This window comes from Ixodes scapularis, unplaced genomic scaffold, assembly GCF_016920785.2.
Source record: "Ixodes scapularis isolate PalLabHiFi unplaced genomic scaffold, ASM1692078v2 PGA_scaffold13__105_contigs__length_92229423, whole genome shotgun sequence".
In the NCBI taxonomy this organism is placed as follows: Eukaryota; Metazoa; Arthropoda; class Arachnida; order Ixodida; family Ixodidae; genus Ixodes; species Ixodes scapularis.
This window is the reverse complement of record NW_024609839.1, coordinates 60,035,958-60,057,764: the sequence shown is the minus strand read 5'-3', so window position 1 is coordinate 60,057,764 and position 21,807 is coordinate 60,035,958. Positions and strand designations below refer to the sequence as shown.

The 21,807-nt window shown below is 43.4% G+C and overlaps 1 protein-coding gene across 1 annotated transcript in view; it reads left to right on the top strand.

Annotated features, from left to right (window-relative positions):
- The first annotated feature begins 7,491 nt into the window (after positions 1-7,491).
- LOC121046791 (glutamate receptor 1-like) overlaps positions 7,492-21,807 on the top strand; it is a 31,937-nt gene continuing 17,621 nt past the window's right edge. Inside the window, exons 1-5 of the mRNA XM_042289653.1 lie at positions 7,492-7,570; positions 9,783-9,941; positions 15,022-15,297; positions 17,392-17,639; positions 20,683-20,820. Coding sequence (XP_042145587.1) covers positions 7,492-7,570; positions 9,783-9,941; positions 15,022-15,297; positions 17,392-17,639; positions 20,683-20,820 — 900 coding nt within the window. The remainder of the gene's footprint in view (positions 7,571-9,782; positions 9,942-15,021; positions 15,298-17,391; positions 17,640-20,682; positions 20,821-21,807) is intronic.

Here is a 21,807-nt window from a genome sequence, read left to right as displayed (position 1 = left end):
TCGGGAAATCCAGTGCGTTCTGTATGAAAGTGCATATCCGTTACGCAGGTTGCTGGTGTAGAAGGTGCATTCAAAATCATGATTCAGTTTATATTTTTTTTTCGTAGCAAGTCCATACATATGTTTGTTTACAAATACCGGGGATAATAGCAAATAGGTTGGAACCTATTTGTTTGGTGCTGGTACTGCGTCATGCTGGTAATTACTCATTTTAAAGGCAAGAAAAAAAAAACACTTGGTTGAGCAAGTACTGACAAAATGTTTAGTGTCCCCATTTTTCTTGATTTTGTTATTTTAAAGTGCGGCGTAATTCCTTGTCGTAAATTGGTTAAATTGAAAAGTTAACAAAAATTCACTCTTTGCTAGTGGATCAGAGCGGAGCAATAATCCAGTAGAAGTCAGGACCCTGAATGACCTGAATGTTTAGTAGCATTCCACGTAAATATATCAAAGTGAACGAAGAAGAAACAAATTTCAATGTAACTTATATCACAGACAAAGTATTCAAGTTGATTTTTGTATTAAATCACCTTATTTACGAGGGTTGATTGATGCTACAGATATGTTCACCTTCAAGACAAGATGGCTTCACTATAAAGTGTATTAACCAACTTACTGCAAATGCATCTTTTTATCTCAAACTGAATAAGCGGCATGAAAAAAATGCATTATTTATCTTTATTTTTTATATGAGAAACTAATTTTTGGAAAAATCAATCATTATTGTGCTTGCGTGTGTGTTTACTTCAGCTTTAAAATCTACCAGCAACGTATTATTTGTTTCGACATTGTGTTCAAACATCTATTGAAAGTCACTGTAACGCTTCGGAAACTCTATCTCTCTTTGGTGTAACACCAGGAGATAATGTATATGACAGTTAAGGAGCAAGTATACTCGAGTAATTTGACATTCGAGTTACAATAGATAAAGTACTATATATATATATTTACCTCGCTCGAATGGCTCTTGATGGGTCACTCAGATTGAAAAAAGCTCTCACTGCCTGGACCGTTGGCCAATTCTATGGTGTGACACAAGAATCATATATACACCTACAGCTCACTATGTACATAGCAGTGCCGCTTTGTGTCAACCTTTCGTCCTGTATAGACAACTAAGTGTTATGATTGTATGAACTGTTACTGAATTGAGGCAGAACCATGTAGATAGAAACAAGGCAAGGCGATGCTATTTGCTATTCGTCACATGGTATACGTGATTCCTCTCGTTGCGATGCGTAAGTTTTAAGGTGTCGCTAGTGGGCTATCTACATTTTTGTTTCATAGGGCAACTCAGCATAGTTATTTAATGGATCGACTTCCTTTACAAACGTCTAAAACTAGCGAGTTTGAGTTTAAACAAATCCGATTGGCGGTGTCTGTTACAGTAGACAGACGACGTGTGAAGTAGTGATTTATTTCTAAAGTTTCTTAGGCACTGAAGTGCTTTATGACGTATCCAAAGCTATTCTTCACGATCTAAAAAATGCATATCTTGTTATAAGTAACGGATGTTTGAGGCATGCAAACAAAAAAAGAAAAGATAAAAGGTTTTCTGTTTGCTGAATAACAGGTGTGATAGCTGTATTCGGGGACATTTAACAGATATTAGCACTTGTGTTTGCCTTTGAGTCAAAATTCGGATGTTAAAAATCCTTTACTAACGAACACCTTTACCCGCGCGCGCGTTAGAACCATTAGACCTTAAACCAATACGCTCAGTAACAAAACAGTGTTTTATCCTTAACTTTTACTGTAGTTTAGCGTAAAAAAGGAGATACAAACTAAGAGTAGCTCTGTGTGTACAAACAGTATTTACCTAATATCAGTACCTGGAACTTAGTTATCATCCTGTTTGTCCTTCATTCACTTCTTAAGGCCATGATATGCTACGTTAACTTAAACCAAGAGAGAGTCATTTGTTGACAACGTGACAAGTATTGGTTAAATGGACTAGTTATTCAGAAAGTAACCGCTCAGCTTTAAAACTCAAATTTTTATATTTGTTACTATGTTGTACATCGTCTTGTCTTAACGAAGGTTTTGCCACTTGATGACGGCCATCTAAAGTTAAACCACGCCAATCCAATTGTAGGTTGCTTGTTGGTTACCCTTGGTGAAAACCAAAAGCTGACTTATTTTAATATGGTTCGGATTTTAACGAATTTTGCGGATTCTTCCTTTTCGTTTTACATTCAGCTGACATTTTGTTTTTAATAACTATAATCTATTCCCCGTGTGACACTTTTTCTCTCATAAGCCTTATTCAGTCAATAAAATGTTAAGTTAGTCACCGGCAGTTACGGAGAGGGAAAGCGTTGCCTGTTATGTTAATTTTTTTTTGCTTTGTGATTCGTGCTTTTGCGTTGTTATTCAATATTGCTGTAATTTTATTGGCTGAGAATGGATAATGAGATGGTTGTGGGGGCTCACCACACCCCTCTTTTTTTAGGCTGTCAGCGACAATGTATGCACGCCACAAAAACAAAACAAGTTAGAGAAACCTGTAACATACTGACACCAAACACAGTTCCAGGCACCCTTCTTACACATGGTCAAAACTGTTTGTTTAATAAAATGGTCCTAAATTAAAAAGAAAAGAAATGATGTGTAAGGTTTTGAGAAGATGGTGAAACGTGTTGCTCACGCTCGTTGACTTTTTTGAGGCTGCCTGTACTGAACGTCGTAATTGCTCGAAAACGGACTTATCTCTTCTGTCCCCTAAAAGCCACTCAAGCCGTAAAAAAGGGTGCCGCAAGAAAATTGTATTCCGCCCAAGTCGCACAACATGCAAACCTCTCTAGCGCCCCGTGAATTCAGCTTCGATGGTGCATGCTAACCATGGCAGGGTGTAGCGACCGCGCTGCATCCGCAAATCTGTACCTTAGACGCGCCCAATGGTGGAGCGTGTTTTCAGGGATGGTACCATCTGCACACTCACAGACACAATCGTTTGTAAATCGGTTGTTCTCGAACTGCCTGTTAAAACTGCCCCCTTCACTCCTAACATTTCCTGGCGTTCGAAGCTGAAACCGAGTTTGAAAGATTGTAGCTCTTGCAGCATTCTTGCAATTCAATATATTAAAACACGCTGACGACGCTTGCCTTTTGGTTGCCAACCTATGGTAGGACAAAAAAAAACCATTGTTAAAAAAATATGCGGATGGTGTGCAATGCTCATGAACGCTGTCAGATCATGTGAGTGACAAAGCTGATCAAGGGAAATTGATTAGGTGTGTATTTTTTTGTGCAGCGGGAGGGCATAGCCACGCGTTTGCTCATCTCCGTTCACCATCACTGCTATGCTGACAGGGCGGTGAAAGCTACGAGGTCGACGAACTAGCGAAGCATCGGTCGCGCATCATGTGATCATGATCCTTGCGCATATTCAAGCGCAGGGAGAAAGGTCACGTGATGAATAGCAGTGTAGTGATTAGTCCGCAAGCACGTAGCTTTCACCACCCTGTCACTTTAGCAGTCAAAATAGTGTTTACTCAGGCTCGAATGACAACTGTACTTTCGCTCTGAACTTGCCGAGTTATGCTGGGATTGTACTGCCCGGTATACTACATTACCACACCTAGAAACTTGTTGAAACCTGTTCATGCTCTAGCCATTCCAGCGCTACCGCCCGTCAACGCTGTTGTCTGTTTTAGAGCCTGTTAACTGTACAGTTGTTAGTGTGTCCGACGTAGTTGCTTTAGTCATAGGCTGTGCTTTGCTGCAATGTTTGAATATTTCGTTGCTCGTGAGCGTATTCAGGTTGATACGCGCAGCACAAGTTCGTCTGCTTCTTGTACAGGAGTTGCGAGGACGTCGGAAACGCCGAACACTGACTGGTTTTGACAGAAAGAATAGTGGGTAGACCCCAATGCTAGCTGCCTTGAGGTCTACCCACTATCGTTTCAACCAAAGCCAATCAGGGCTTGGGGTCCTGACGTCACCGAAACCCCTGCGCATGATGCAGACGAGGTTGCGCTCCGCACAGTCACTGTCGGCTTAAGAAGCGCCGGGCGTGGCTGATTATGTTCACGCTTCTCGCTTTGTAATTCATCCCTCACTTTCAGAAAGTGGGGGAGGTTGCAGTACTTACACCCCTTGTTCAAAACGTAACACCCCATAACACTAGAATTCGACATTCAGCCATCTGACATCAAACCGACAGTATACCAACTTTCACGAGCGACTTGATAGTCGAGTAATGAAACTTATTAAAATAGCTGATGTACGCAATAAAGACTACGGGACAACACTCAAGGCTTTTGTTGGTTCCGCTGCAAAACTTGATTTTTTATGTTGTCTTTGATACGTACATCAGCTATTTAGTAAGTTATATCACACGACTATCAAGTCGCTCGTAAATGTCGGTATCGTCAGTTCGCCGTCTATAGACTGAACGCCAAAATGTAGTTTTGAGGTGTTGCAAAATGTGGTGTTTGTACTACACCCCCTATTTCTGAGAATCGTCGTCATGTATATTGGTTTATACCACAGTCTCATTGGCTGCGGTGCACTAATAAGATGAGTGGGACCCCGCCATGCCCTGCGTTTCTAAAGTAGTCGGTGATTATGCAGTTGCTTGTTTTAATTCCAATGAGCGCTATCTTAGAAGCCAGGATGGCTGCTTTCCAGAAAGGTGGAATAAAAAATGTTTTTGAAGCCTTCGCACTTTTAAGACACCCTTTTTTCAGAGTAAAATGTGATCTTCAAAATAAAAGGGCTTTCTTTGAACATGAGACATGAACCGACAAATGGGAGGCGGATACGTGACCAATAGGGCAATATCTCCATTTTCTGGACTTTGGCAGACATCCTTCCTTCTAACAAACTGCTTGCTGCTTTTAGTAAAAAAAAAAAAAAATCACATCCATGAGAATTTTATGCGGTGTCGCTGTTGTACTTTGCAGACTGCTGAAGTAAAGTTTCTTAATAACTGGGTTATGTCTCGTGAGCGTCTCATTTCAGTTCATATGTTGGTTACTGTGGATAGAACCGGAGCGCTAGCGTGTATACGCTTAGTGCCAGCCCAATACCAGTTGAGTGTCACAAAGCCAAAGTATGTAGTTTTTAGTCACATACAGTCTCAGATCTGTACGTATACTCGTTCCAAGTAAATTACTTGTAATCGATTACTTGTTGAAGCGATTTCGTTGTCATTTGAATATATTTATTAGGAAGTAATAACAAGAGTAATCTGACCACTTTTGAAAGTACCATAATTACTTGGAACAGTTACTATTTTTCCCTCGCCTTCCTAATGGCGCCTTTCTTTCTAAAATATTTTTTTACTAAGGATTTTTTTAATAAAATTTCCTGTCTTAATCTACACTTAGTGGAATAAGAAGATAACTAAATTCGGTGATTCTAATCCAATAATAGACATTTCGAAATGCCTACTTCCAAACCGGCCGATTTGTCTTTTTGAAAGTCCGAATTAATTGGAGAAGCAATGATTCGTCCTTCAAGTAAAGGCCAATTACTTTTACTCCTAAGTAATCGAGTAATCTAATTAAATACTTATTAAGTAAAGAGTTATTGTAAGAGTAATCGATTTTTTTCTCGATTAACGTGTACAAGATAGCAGTTTTGTCGCAAGCGTGTAGCGAGATGAATTAATACGTTAGGTCTGTGTCAAACCTCCCCTCAAATTTAAAAAAAAATAAAAAAAAGTTGTTAGAGAGTTGGCTGTGTTAGTGGATTCTTTGCGTTCGCAACAGTTACAGCTGCGGTGGTGACAGTGCGTAGTTACTTTACACACGCGCCTGAACTACAGCGCCTGGAACAACGAGTCTACGACTGGTGTGCTTAGCGCCCTACTCCGCCCACGCGTCGAAAAGTAGTCCCCTAGTGGGAACAGACGACGTCACAAAAGCCGGAGCGTCGTGCTGTCGGATGTCACGATCCTAGCAATTGGTCGTAGAAATGTCGGCGAAAAAGCGCGAACGAACGCGAGTGTCGCTGTTGTCGAGGCGTATCCCAACTCCTGGCTGGCCGAAACTAGCTTCCGCGGACTGACAAGTTGGAAAGCAACGTGCAGCAGAAGGGGAGGGTCTGTTACAGCCACCACTGCTGCTGCAACGCCGCCAGGATCGCGGCCGGTGACAGCGTGACAGTTTTATGACGTCATCAGGTGGAAATAGGGGGACAGCTGTTTTTTGTACGCGGTAAACACGTCGGTCGGAAACGCGTTTCGGGTACCATGTAGTACCCGAACGGGAACGTCATCCATCGCACCTGTCGACTCAAGCGATCCGGGACGTGCCACACTGTTAGGACGCTTAATTATTTCTTACCACGTAATTCGTCCTCCGACTTTTTTTTTTTTTCTTTACGGCTTATGACGCAAATTTATTGGCTGCGGAGTGACAGTAAGAGGCTAAAAAGCGAGATGTTGGATACCTTGACAAAACTTTGTAACGCCATTTAAATATTCACGGATTCATATCGATGCTGGGCGCACTTTTGTCAGGTAAGGACATTTGAAGCATGCTCGCAAAACGACAACTCAAAGCTAGCGAACTGAAATTAAAGAAAGAAAAAAAATTAGTTCACGTCGGTTTGGTGATTTCGGCTCACTTCTCAACCTAAGCCATCCAAGCTGGAAACAAGGCGAACGATAGGATCATCCAACAAATCGAACCCCTCTCCAAACAGGGATTCATATTTCACCGAGACACGTAGCCGCACTCATCGTGAAACGCCCCAGACCCCCCAGACCACCGGCGACCAAAAATAAAAAGAAACAAAGTACCAAAACGAGCCTTCCTATAATCCCATTTCAATTCAGATCCTCGCCCCTTTTCCTCCTTCCCCCCCCCCCTCCCCCCCCCCTTCCAAACCCACCCCTCCGTAGCATGCAATCCCGCTAGAAACCCAAAAGCCATCAATAGACCAGAAGTTCCGCCATACTCCCTCCACACTGTATACCTGATAGTTCGGTAGAAGCTACGTGCTCGCCGGACCAATCAACCCCGCTCTCTGTCCGAGAGTATGCGCACAACGCGTGATCACGTGATACAATACCTCCAGTTGATTGGTCCAACAAGCCCGTGGCGTACAGCGCAGAGTCAGCTTGGCAGCGAACAGAGTATAGCCTGGCAACAACCGGTCCGCTTCAGTTGCGCGCCGTTAGTGCGCGGATCGATCGCGAGAGGGCGCTGCGGCGCTCCCGCCAGGGTGACGTCACCGGGGTCTTCCCGTCGTGCCCCGCGGGGGTGTCGGATCGATGAGCGGGGGTTCTGGCTCCGCATCCATTTGAAGGCTTCCCAACTGCATCTTTCCTAGATGCTGGGAGAGGACATTGCCTTCTCCGCATAACGGTGGTGGTATCTTCAAGAGTGGTTCGCCAAGTTTAGGCTTCGAAGGTGTCATCCTTATAGCATTTTTGGAGCTGTGGTTGTGTACGCGGTTTGGTGCTGGGTAGAGAGGACTGGAGTTGAAGGTTGATAAGGTCGGTTGGTCTTGATGTTTGGAAGCTGTTGCGCCGGCGGCATGGGGAAGACGCTCCTGGTGATGTTGGTGTCTCTTTTTTCCGCCGGAGTGTTAGAGGAGGTGTCGGCTGTCAAAATCGGTACGTACACGTCGCTATAGATTTTATCCGAGTTTTTTTTTTTTTTGCTTACTTTGTTTTATGGAGGAGCGGAAAGCAGTTCGGAAGTTAGAAATTAAGTTATCAGTTCACTATTTTATATTTTATATATCTAAAAAGAATCTTGACTAGTATGAAGAGAGATGTTAGTCTTCGCGATAGGTTAGTGAACAGTGCACTAAAAATATAAGGGCAGGTTAAGCGAAATACCAATGCGTGCATTCAAAGTTGATAAGCCAAAAACATTCAAAAAGAAGAAAAGTTTAGTCCAAAACTAATATTGCTTCTAAAAAAAAAATGTTTTTATGCATCTATAGTTCTCGTCACTTAGCACAAAATAAGGGATTCGGCGCTCTCGAGTGAATTGTGGCAAAAGTCTAAAAAAAACAGCAAGACACTATTCCCATTTCCCAATTCATTAAGCTCCTGGGAGCTTAAAATAGAAAGCGGAAATTAGTTAGATTTTGGCGACAGACGTGAGCCACGCCCTTAAAAGAATATCGCTAATTTGACACCTCGCTTACACGCCCGACTTGTTTTATCATTCACGAGCGCTCCCGTCTTTTCTTTTGTAAGGTTTATTTTAGTTGTTAATAGAAGGACAGCCATCATATTTTTGTAGAATCCGAGCTACAGGCAGGGTCCGGTCTAGCTCCTTTTTTTTATTTCCGGTTTGTTTACGGTAGCGCTAAGCCTAGCGACATTTCTCACGCTCGATCGTAGCTAGACGATAAAAGTTTCACGCGTATTGTTTAGGGTTGAACTTTTATTTAACATAAATAACTTAGGTTTGTTATTGATCTCTTTTTTGTTTCAAATAGGCCATAAACAAAAGTATATAAAGTTTGTCCAGCTTTTATCTTGAAGAAAGTTTTAACGCCAACCATACATCGATCCATCTTTACGATTCCGTCAAATAGTCCCCGAATAACTTTATCGGATCGTGGAGACTGATGGCAAAATATTGCTAAAATACGTTGACATGCCATCACCTATGATTTCACATTTTATATTCAGCGCTTGGAAACACATTAAGAAGGAAATATCGGCAGGCCGATGCAACGATTAAAACGTTTCTCTCACGCCACAGAAAATTCGCGTTGACCTTTAATTTATAGGTTAAAATTTATTTATATTTTCTTTTTTTTAATTGGCCTGTTTTTTTGTTTTACTGAATAAAAATATACTGTTAGAAGTAATTTGGCGCTAACTGTTGAAAGCAGTATTCATAAATCATATAATCCAGTTGTCTGAGCAAGGCAAAACTAGTTTGTGACATAAGTCTTTTACGTTGTAGCGCTAAACGTTGCAAAGCGCAAAAACAGTAGTCAATAGACCTCATATTTTAGCTGGCCTTATGGTAACAGCCCAAAAGATCTCCCCAGTTATTCAAAAAGTGTGCAACAAAATCAAGTCCAAACGACGTTTTCATATAATTAAAATGTTGGAATTTTTTAAAATAATACTTTAATACACTGAGGGTGTGCTTTTCCAGTTAGATTCGGATAAATGTATAGTGAACCATCCCTGTCCGTCTTGTGACGCCTATTATGTGCAGTTAAAATCAGATCTATGCTAAACATCCAATCCTGATCGTAACATACTGATATTATTTACCGCCTGATTGTAGGGCGTTTTAAACTTAAACGCTTTGTATTTGATGGCTGAACAAGCGACAGATCTCCGCGTACGCGACATCCCGCGAAATTTGTTCTGCTTCCGAAGTAAAAGACCATCAAGTCATTATTCAATTTTACGACAATCTATTCCACCTTTTTTGGCGCGAAGCAAGCAAGCACATACGCCTCCCACAATATTAAACACAAGTTAAATATCTACGCGAGAATGTTATTTGTATGTCCATTCAGGATCAAAGAGTTCAATTGTTAACCATAGTTGTGTATACCCGTCTACGGTACTACTGCTTGTTCCGTGAAAAAAAAGAAACAAAAGTATTTTAAGGTTTTGTCTCTATGATCGCAGTTGTTTGTTGTTTTGCCAGAAAACAAATTCGAAGCCAAGAGACCACGTCCAGTGTATCCTAAGCTGTCAAGACTAGTTTTGTCTTACAATATTGACCACGCTCGTGAGTTGTTGTAACTAGCTTTAACATTGGTTGACCGGCGTACAGGCAGGTTGGTAACATCGGTGTTGGTATGGGCTGCCTAAATTCATCTTTTTCATTGCCTTCTAGGTGTGATTCTCAAACCCGACCTCAACATTGTGCAATCTGTCTACGAGGGAGTCATGTACAACTACAGTAACAGCAACGTGGCCCAGGAAATTAAGTTTAAAGTAAAGACCAGCTTTGCGACGTTGGAGGACACGGACCTCTTCTCGACCAGTAGAACGCGTGAGTAGATATATATATTTTGTTTTGTCTATAGACCAACTCCTGGTTCTGACACCCCTTTGTGAAGTTGCGCACACGCGCTGATGATGCTTTCTACATAAAGCGTGTTCTTCCGCGAATGCAGTGACCAAATCTATTGAAGGCCAATGATTTTAGTACATGATTTTAGTAATCATGTACTAAAGTCTCGTATCGCCATTAGTTACTACACCGTTTACTCTCGTACAGAGGTGGTTACTTAACAGGGTCAATCGACGTAGTATTCAATGGTATTATCTCAACCTTTATGACTAGTAACCGACATGATAGCCGTCGCTAACATCTCAATGGCTGACTAAATAAAATGATTGTGATTTTTATTAACTTAGTGACGTTCACTTAGCATTTTATATTTTTAGGTAGCACTTGCGTATTTCTCGAGTGCGCTAACTTTCTTTTGTATTCTGGGAGGGTCTGTCACTGATGGCAACGTGATAATCAAATTTATAGCTGCGTTTTTACTCGCAACACCCTGAAATGGAACATAGAGACAATAGCTTGGCTAAGCTACTCGTGATTCTTCGAAGATATATGACAAACTGAATAAAAACACAAACAATTGAAACGCAATCTTTAGCAGCTTCTGCGCTCGTCCGCTGCTGGTTAACCAGCTGATTTCGGTAAAAGTATCGGTATCACCCCCCCCCCCCCCCCCCCATGCCTTCTTCCACGTTTATTTTTCTTTTCTCATTTAAAACGCGGACGGATCGTTAAGCCAAAAGATACACTGTATCCGAGCCGACGATTAAAACGTTCTTATTTATCATCGGTCAATGGCACGACTGTCCGCCTCGTTCGATTGATAAAAAACCCGTTACACGAGTTTCCTTCAACCTAAACCAAACAATGGCCAGCTTGCTGCCACTCTCGTTTTCCATTAACAGCTTCCAAAGTTCCCAAACTCGTTACTCGACAGACAGACAACAAACGTACACAAAGTAGACCAACACCAATCGAGCAACCGACACCTGAAAATTTCCATTAGTTTTCTCGCCTTCTCTTCCCACCGTGCACCCACGCGAACCGCCAAGCTTATTTCGAACCGATCCACGTGCCCGTCCACTCCACTGTCATAACACGCCGTGCACACCAGAAGCCAATCGTCCACAGCGACCCAGTCCATTTAGAGCCTAACTACGTGTCTGCTTGCCGCCTTAAAAAAATAAAATCGCACGTTTTGTTGACAGTTCGATTTAGTGGTTGCCGGGCGACCGCTTGGCGTCCCTTCTCAGCTTTGCTTGTCTTTTCTATAAGCGCATGTTGTACCGTGTAGGCCTTTCCTCTCTTGCAGCTGCGTAATCGTCATGGCGACCAATCGACCCGCCCGCCACAGTTGTTTCGAGGAGGCAGCAGCTGACCCCCTTTCCTTCGGCCAAGGCTAGAGCTCCAACAGAGAGTTCTGAAAATAAGGGACGTGTTGCACATCCCTGAAGATCGTTAACGTGTTTGGTCAACAGCTCTTATACTCAGTTTCACATTAAGTGTGACTGCGGTCGACTTTACGATCCGATGGTGTCATTCAAGCTGCGCCAAAAGCGCATTGTCGCGGTGCTCGTCGATTTTTATGCGTGGGGTATTAACGGCTCAACCAATCACGTATAGAAAAAAAAAAAAAGCGCAGGCTCGTAGGAACCTAAGTCTTTTTAGACTTAGGCTAGGTGGCACTAGTTACCGTCCGTTACGACGGGTATAGCTATTTCACAGTTTTCGTAGACCGCGCTGCCCCTTCCGCTAAGCGTTCCGCAACGAAGAAGTCGCTACTGCGCCTGCGCGCCGATAGCCTTGACTGTGGAGTTCCCGCTATCGTAGCGGGTTGCGGAGGGCCTTGCGGGACGGCGAAAACGATCTACGAAAACTCTCTATTAACATCCAGCCATCCATCCGTCCATTCACTATGCGTGATTGGTTTAGCCGTTGAAAGCAGACGACGGACAAAGACGACCAGCGTCGTGACGATGCACTTTTTTTTGGCGATTCTCGAATGGCTTTATCGGACGTGGCTTCGGCTTCGCTCGGACTTAATCTTTATTAATGATGTTTCAGTAGGTATCTCTTAATGTATAAGGTTGTTCGCTAATGACTGCGTTGTGTGGAGAAAAATTAAGAGTGAGAGTGATGTTGCTGAGTTACGAAAGGACTTGGACCATAGTGTTCCGAGTGGAAAATGATTTTGAATCCCCAAAAATATATACCGTTGTGTCTTACAAAAAAAAAAAAAAAAAAAAAAACTTGAAAATTAGTATTATATAAATACCAATCGAGTAAGCAACTAAACTACATTCAAGTATCTAGGTGTTATTTTATCCACTGATTGTTCATGGAATGCTTAACGTAGCTGATGTGATTGCTAAAACCGGTAAGGCGCTAAACTTTATTCTAAAGTGCTCAGAAACTGCATTTGAAAATACTGCTTATCTAGCATGTGACAGGCCGATTATAGAATATGCTTTGCTCCGTATGGGACCCTGCACAAAAACGCTGATTGATAAAGTATAAAAATACAAAATAGAGCTGCTCGGTTTGTCTTGGGGTGGTACGGGCGGAAGGACAGCGTCACTAGAATGAAAAATGAATTAATTTAGAAATCACCGTCCTCTCGACGAAGAAAATTGCGATCAAAGTTCTTCTTTTCACTATTTAATAACAGAACAGGAATCAACAGCACAACTTGTCTAAAAGAACCATAATGTGTTTCTCATCGTAATGATCATGTCTTTAAAGTAAGAGGATACCACGCTAGGACAAACATTTATAAATTCGTTTTTCTTTTGTTTTTGTTAAAACCTTTGTACAGTAGAAGAGGCTGTCTGAAGAGTAAGTGTGTTCTGCCAATGAAGACTTGTTTCTTGCAAAACTGTAACTTCTCTTGCTGTAACGCCTCTGGGCATTGCGAAATAATCTTCTAATAAATAAGCGTGAAACGGACTAGAAATAGTAAGGGGTGCTGACTTTTCCGCGTCTCCCGCATAAAGCCAGTGTTCAGCAGGGGTTCGTGTTCTCATTGATTGGGCCCGGGTCCAAACCGAAAACTAATGCAACACACGTTTTCTTCTTTTTTTTCTTTTTCTTTTTGCGGATTGTGTTCATTTGCAGAGGGGCAGCGATAAAGGCATGATGCCTGACAGCGCCTCGGCCCCCCGCAGTTCATGCAGCGGAAATAACATTACAAACAAGTCACAGTGAAAATAAATAACATGACAGCCATTGTCATAAAAACAAATAGAAACACTCCTCATAAAAATACCTGAAAAACACACGAAATACAGTGACGCAACTCAAACAACTACACAAGCGGCACAGCTTGAACAATGTGGGGTGATATGCTTTTCATAACCCTGAAATAAAATAAAATAAAGATAAAAATAAAAATATCTGTGCCCCGCTTTGACCTCTTTAGCTACCACAAAAAATTTAACGCTACGGTCTTGCAATCGAAAAGGTGTGTCGGCTTGGTTCAGACGCATTGCGCGCAAAGCAATGGTGACCCAACCTTACGCGCGTGCTTGCGATATCATCCGCGTGATGATATCGCAAAAATGGGCCCTTAGCCCGTCTTCACGCTATCTACGTCACGGAACTTTACAAAGTTTCACACGTGAAGACAAGAGACACAGACTTGTAGTCTGTACTCATCTCAGAAGTGTTACTACACCACCAAAATTAGGGTCCGTGAGGACTCTTCACGGGCCCTAATTAGGTAGAAATCAAAAAAGGCGACCGCACTTAGTAAGCCATTGCACTTAGGTTCAAAAAGCTTTGAATAATTCGATCTTGAAGCCATCTGACCCAGCGTCCGGTTTTTATTAGTTTCGAAGCATTTCATGGCTCTGTCTCGGTAATATTGTGACTAATGTATGTCCCATCTTCGAAGGATCTTGAACGATTGTTGAGAATTTCCGGCAAGTTCTACGGAACTCGTCACTTAACTGGAAGTTTAGATAAAATGATAGATAACCGCTTAGTCTGTGACGTCAGATGAATATTAATTGCCTAATGAGCGTCTCCTGACCATTGCTCGAGACTGTCTATCCTACCACTATGCCTGGTTTACAAATTATTAGCAGTTCCCAGTGCCGACTGGGGACCCTACCTATTTCGTGTGCGAGTAGCAGTATCTTCGGACATGCCACGTGAGAAACTATGCGTTGTATAATCTCGCGTCGGCGTTGTGGCTCCACCAAGTACTCCTGTATAAGTGGCGTCTGCGAGTTGCCATGCACAACTATTCTTATTTTATGTGCTGTGATTTACAGTACATGTATCAAGATCGTGTGACGTACCATCTCCACTTCCGCATGCGCTGAATTCATTCGCATGTCTTCCGATGTTTTGCTTCGTGGCTATTTAAATGCTTTGCAATATTGTGCATTTCGCTGACTTTCATTGCATACTTCGGTCAGAAAAGTCATTGATAGTGAAAGTACTATCCTGGCCAATTGCAACGACTCCACGTACGCGAACAGTCGCTCTATAACTTTTAAAATATCATATTAAATTTTAAATAAAAAGAGTCTCCTTCAGTTTCGCTAACCTGTGCTTTCCAGTTGGTTTAGACCACAGGGTTGGGGCGTTTGCTTGCAAGAACCTGATCGCGCCGCATACCCAGACGAACATGTGTGCGAAGTGTTTGCGTGCCGCACACCTTAATTCGTAGTAAGGAAGGCCTTGTCTAAGTAGATTGACCATCTATGGGGCCAGATTAAATAGATTGTAAGTGTAACTATATTGGGTAGATTGGTTAAGTGTAAGTAGATTAGGTAAATTTATTAAGCATAAGTAGATTGACCATCGATTGGGTTATGACATCCCCAGTTCAAACCAATTACAAAGATACACGAAGTTGGTAAAATATAATTAAACCATCCGGAGGTCTCAGAATGATATCCATTTGTTTCGCTAAGAGGCTTAGCTTCTTTATTATTTTGAAGAAGCCAATCCTTTTATTAAAATGTCAGCTGCCCCTCCGAGTCTTCCAGGTGGGTTTGTTATTCAAGCCACACAAAAAAGACGTATTGACCAGAGCGGGACATGTGCCTTTCAGTGTGCGAACAACTGCGCGGCAACGTGACGACCGTGGTCCTGTCCAGCACGCTCCACTCGTCGCTGGCCCTGCAGTCGCTCTTCAAGAACACCAACGTGCCGTACGTGGCCACGTCGTACCAGGAGCACTGCAGCGTTAACGTGGGCGGGAACCTGAACCTCCCGTCGGCCGACTCACTCGGGGTGTCCCTCCTGCCCGACTACCTGCCGGCAGTGGCCGAGGTTGTCGATCATCTTGCCTGGGACACCTTCGTCTACGTTTACGATTCAGACAACGGTAATAGGACAAACGCACAACGGTACTTAAATATTAGGGACATTTGGCAAACCTGAGGAGGTTTCTGAGATCGCCTAAATATGGCGATAACTCATTCTGCGGGCTCTAAGCATCTCAGCAATTTGATATTCATAATGATGCGCGGCCAATTTCCCCATTAAAAAAACAATCAAAGATCGAACACACCGAGGCCACCTGCGGCGATGTAAGAAGCATTGTTCCGGCAGCCATGTGACTAATGAAAACGAGACATTTCGTTGAGATTGCAAACGCTGACATTACAAAATCTGTGCGCTCTCGTAGACGACAAAAGCAAATAAGGGTAGTCAAAAAATAAATTTCCGCGAAGAGGGAACATAATACTGCACTGATCTTCTCAAAAACAGCGCACTATTTTTTTGTTTGTTGTTGTTTTCGGCGGGAGCGATGTGTCTAGTCGTCTGCCTTCGAGCGCGTGATCGCTGGTTCAATCGTAGTCCGGGCTGTATGGGCAACGAGCCGCGTTTTTTCGAGATATCCCTCAGCGGTTCCACCGATGGGACGCGCGACGATCCTTCGCTTGCTATTGGCTGACAGTGGTTCTGGTTTCGGAACACGCTCCTCGCATCGCCAAAGTTGACCTCGGTGTGCTGCGATTGGGTTTTGAAAATCGGCCGCGTATCGGTCAAAATTTATAGATTTTAAGGATGCTTAGAGCCGGTAGATTGAGTTATCGCCATATTTAGGTGACCTCAGAAACCTCCTTGGGGCACGTTTACAGCACGCTTTAAAGCGCGCGTCTGGGTAATACCATGACCGCGGGGCACGCGTTTAAAAGCATGCTTCAAAGGCTCGGGGGGAGGGGGGGGGGGGGGGGATCAGTATTCAGAACACGGTAACAGTTTGCTAAAATTCCCCAAAAAGGTGGGCTAGTTGTTTCAAAGTACAAGCAATACAAAGTGCACAGGACAGACGGGGACATGGTTTCATCTTTCCTTTGAGATTCGTACATTTAGGACAACGGTGATAGGATTGACGAGCAACCTTAGTAGGACTAAGCGTAATAGGACTAACGATACAAAGACTAATAGTAACAGTTAGTGTGACTACAAAATCACTTTCTGGCTCTTGTTATAATTAACTGCTCGGAATGAATGCCCAACATACAGTCGGAGGCGGTAGAAGCTGGTCCAGTCGAATGCTAGCCGAAAAAGGTTCAATGTCGCATGGGGTGCCGCCGGAATACGAAGCTTCAAGAAATGAACTGCCTCGTTGAGACAATAAGAAATTAACTTCCCCATTCCAACCTCTTTTTTTTTCTTCAAAGTTTAACGTATCTGAAGCTTTACACATGGCGTTCCGTGCCGCCCCGGTCTGAATGCCGCTGATTCATCACATAAATAAATAAATATTGCATGCTGCCTCCAGTTAATGGTATTGCCACATGCTCTGTATTGTTTGGTTTGGTCTTCGGATGCACTTTCATCTTCTGTCTTATTTTTGACCTTTAGGCGGAGCTAACGCGCCTGTTATCATTTATTTTCGTTAGCCGATCGCCGCGAATACTGTAGAATGTTTTCTAAGGTTACGGGCATACACTAATAATTCTCGAATGTACAATGACTCTGCATAGATAGAACCAGACCGCACATAGCGACTTGCGATTCGCCGACCACCGACTGCGCGTGTGAACTTTGCTTTTTCAAGTTAGTTTCCCTTGTGGGCACAAGTTCTCCCAACGAACAGTTTATCCGTTGGTTTGTCTTCCCGTCAGTTCGAGCCGTGCCGTTACTGCCGCGTAACATTTAACCAAACTGGCATTTGTTTTTTGTTTGTTTTTTCTTTTACATACGCTATTAGTTTCAAAATAACCGGAAGAAAAAGAGATGGTTCTTGTCAACCATATGAACCAGAGTTTCAGGTCGCTCGTTAAGATTTATCTTAATCTCAGCATATATTTCTGATAATAGTGAGAAACAAGCAGTTGTTTAAACAGACACGGTTCTTCGGAACTTACAAAGTATTCGCCCATTCTCGGTTTCGTCACTGACAAGCGTAACAGAGTTATCCGACCATCGACTTCATCCCACCTGCTGCACCGTCCTCGTCCTTCAGGGCCATCCAAGTTGCAGAGGCTGCTCAGTCACCAGTTCAAGAACTCCGTGAGCATGCGGTACGCCAAGAGGATTTCCAACAGTAGCGACGCCAACGACTTCCTCCGTCTGCTTGAGACGACCGACCGGGAGAGCCGGAAGTACGTCCTCCTGGACTGCCGGTTCGAGACGGCCAAGAGGATCATCATCGACCACGTCCGAGACATCTACATGGGAAGGAGGAACTATCACTTCCTCCTGGTGAATCCGGTGAGTTGGTACAACACCTTCTGCAGTCAAGGAAAGCTTAACAAACGCCGGGAGGATGTTACTGTCTTAACGCTTCTTGCTTTGTTAATCGTTTTTGACAAGTTGCTGCGGATTTCGTGAAGCCGCGGCTCGTGGCCTCCTATAGTGCAACGCGCGCAGGGTTAAATTATGGGACGTCGCAGGTTTAAGGCTCGTTCACACTCTTGCAACCGAGTACGACCGAGAGAGACCAGACCTGTTTTTAATCCTCTTGCGACTTCTTAGGACCAGCTCCGCAGCAGCGCGCCCGGTCCTGAGAAGTCGCAAGAGGATTAAAAACCGCTCTTGTTTCTCTCGGTCGTACTCGGTTGCAAGAGTGTGAACGAGCCTTTACACACCGATTCAGTTTCTGCGCCAAATTTAGCGGGGAAGTTGAATTGGTGTATAGGAGTGCGGCGTCCCGTCATGCAACGTGCGCTGCAGTGTTGCAAAATGAGACGTCGCAGACCTACACACCGATTCAGTTTCTCCGCTCAATTTAACGGGGAAATTCAATTGGTGTGTATGACACGTGACGTCAGTTTCCCCGCTAAATTTAGCGGGGGGAAATTAACGTTCCGTGGCGTACACGTAAATTCAGTTTCCCCGCTAAATTTAGCGGGGAACTTGACGTTACGTGATTTGATGTCACGTGACCTATACGGCCAATTCAGTTTCTCCTCTAAACTTTGCAGGCAAATTAAATTCACGTGACGTACTCACCAATTCAGTTTCCCCGCTAAATTTAGCGGAAAAATTAACGTCACGTCACCTGATTTCACGTAAGTTTCACGTATGCAATACAATTGCCCAGAAATTTGCCACGCATTTTTGACGTTCTCGTCAGCCAATGTAATCTTTTGACTGCGGAGCAATGATAAGGTGCTCGGGACGGGCTGCTCCCTGCTTTTCTTAAAGGAGCGGTGCAACGATATTCAATTGGAATGTTTTTCACTCGACACGAGCTTACTGGCACACCTCGGACTCAAGGATACTCACACGCAACGCCACTGGCCAAGAAACGCCTTTGTTGCGGTGTAATTTCAAGGACAAACGCGATCATTTTCATTCAATCTCTCCTTTGCAAAATTTGATGACGTAACGTGGGGATCGCAGTACACCCAAGTGACGATATTTGAATGCGGTTCATAGATTGGACCCGAGCATCGCCTGGGCACTCGACTTGGGCTCGTGATAATTGCTAGCTCGAGAAGCATTCGGGTTGTGACCCGTGTCCAATCGCTGCAACGACGACAACAGCCGAGCCATAACAATGTCTGGAACTCAGCGCGTCTCCTGCGCTTTGCCAACCCCAGCGCGTGGCTATGATCAACACTGGCGGCATATAATCGGCTCCAGATCACGTGGCCGCTTGTTCTGGCTGCAAGTTGAGGGGGTGAACGCTGTTCGTTTTTCTTTAATTTTTTTCTGTGACTTCTATTGCGTGGGGTAAAAAACGAACGCGTGTTTCATAGGTCATTAACGTTGGGGATCCGTTTTAAGCGGTATTTGCGTAAAGTGCAAAAATTGTTGCATCGCTCCTTTAAGCTATCACAGATAAGGAGACGGTAGTGCTCGATATTTTACGTGCGGGGCGTAAGTCGGACAGTTCCACGACGGAGCCATAGAGCGCCCGGCCGCAGATTTGGAGCGCGAGGATCTGGTAGCACAGGACATCAGAGCCATTTCTCGGGGAACCTGGACGTCAGTGCACAGCCTTTGCAGCGGCGAAGACCCGAAACACACTTGTTCGCTCGGGAGAAGTGTGTTTCGGTGTCTCGCCACAGCGGGGCGCCAGTCACGTGGCTCTCCTTTCATCCGTTGTCTGCCGCTCCACCTTTTCCATTTCGGCGGCCGCTTCTCGTGGCAATCTGCCGGGCCTTCTCAGTATATAGGAGGCTATATGGTTGGACACGAGAGCTACGACAGCGTTCGACGGGGACTTGTGTTTTCACTTATTGCACTCGAGTTCCATCCGTACGCTGGTGTGGAACTCGTGTTCAATTTGTGCCCTGCGCCGTCCTTTCGGAGATGACGTAGAAACTTCGGCACGATACGGTCTTGTTATCTGGGAAGAGTGGGTTGGTGTAGTTGGTCTCAGGGGCTGGCTATTATAGTAGGGTAAATCATAAGCATTCAGTCTTTGTTTTGTTGATTCATCGAAAACTCTCATCGGAACCTTTTGCATTTTAGTGATCTGCAAACCACTCGCCACCCGAAAAACATTTTCCCTTAGATAATTGTACTGATATTTATTCTCATTGTTCGAAGTAATTAAGGTAAAACCAATGGTTGGTGTTCCGCTGCATCGACAGAGAGTATGCCTTCAGAGGCTTTTGATACTGTAGAGTGAGGTGAAGCGTGATTCAGTTACGTTGTACTAGGCGCAGTTATACGATAGGGTGAAAGGGATATGTCTTCGTTGTTTAAATGTCATTATGCTTGTTTCAATTGCGTTAGGTGAATTGATGCTGCGTGTCTGTAGCCTAGGTGTGTCTAGGAATAGACAAACGCTACGGCATTGTCTGAATGAAGAACTTGGACAATAACTACAGGCATCAAAACAAGCAAGCGAGAACAATTATTACCATTACTTTCAATTGTAAAGTACTGTTGCTTGATTCAATAGAAAAAAAATTGTCACCTTCACAACTTTCCTTTTATGCGATGCTTTTGAAAATATAGGAGCTGGGCACACCCAAACAAAAATAAAAGGAGAAGAATCTGAGTGCTGATTCGCAAAATCCTGCTGATTCGCAAAATCAGCGATCTTTACATATGAGAGTCAGTCTGTTGCTTGCAGGTTTCAAAAAGAAACAAAGCGAAGTTTGTGCATTCCTTCAAAGTTCAAGAGAGAAATATGTAGTTAGGGTATTATTTTTTCTGCGTATCATTCAATGCAGACTGGAAATATCAGCAGAACATTCATAAAACCATCATCTTCCAAATATATTCATAAACATCAACAACATTAGGTGCTCTTTGATTATACAATATACAAACATCAAGTTTCCTTTCTCTTCAGGTTGTGAACGAATTAACCTACGAGAAGGTACCCGAGTTCGTCGCCGTCAACATTACTGGACTGCGTCTTGTCGGAGAGGACTTGTCACAGCAGTCGTCACTGGATCCGTCGCAAGAACCCAGGGAGAAAAAAATCACCGTGAGTATGCTTTTTAAGTGGCCAACGGCGCATTCTGATTCGCTGCTTCAAATAAGATCAAACCAGGGGAAATGAAACACGTGTTCAAAATTTTGTTTGCTTTAACTTTATATAAAGTTCGAGCGTTTTATTTGAAATAAAGTGAACTTCACAAAGCCGAGCTTATTGAATGATTTTTAATACAAATATTGACTGCCGAGTCAAAACAATTCGAAAAGAAATTATACCTCTAATCGGCAAGAAAAAAAAAAAAAAAAAGAGAAGTCCATAAGCGATTCGTTTTTTACCGGAGGTTTACATCTCTCCCGAAATCCTCCATGTTTCTGTACCTCAGCACTTCAATTGAACTCAAACTCAAGAATAGAAAAAAAGAACATATATATATATATATATATATATATATATATATATATATATATATATATATATATATATATATATATATATATATATATATGACGGAACAGGCACCGATGGACTGATTGACTGATTGGTGGTTTATTTATATCTGGCCGTAAAGCGGTATTCACACGGGGGAGCTCCCTCGGGGAGGAATATGCGTGACGTCAGCAGTCGGAAGAACCAGCGGGACTACATCATCCGCTCCATCAGTCAGATGGACGGCGGGGGCCGAGAGGGATGTCAGTGTTGGCAGAAACCTGTAGCGGTCGCACTCTCGACAACAAGGCTCGGTGCACGCTGACGAGGGTGGCAAAATGGAGGCGCGCATTCAATGGCGGTACCAGATTACAGCAGCAGCGCTGCTAGATACAGAAAAGAACAAACTGCTTCGTACTAAAAGAAAAAAAAAAAAAAAAAAAAAAAACAGAGGTTGAGTGAAAGAGAGGGAGGGAGCAAAAAAAGTTGCAAACGACAACTCGAAATGTGCTGCGATTGACAACGGTAGCGGTTGCGTCGTGGAAAGGCACGTTGAAGTACATTTGCCTTCAGTCAGTGTGCTGTACAGTGTTTGCAATCCGTTGTTTG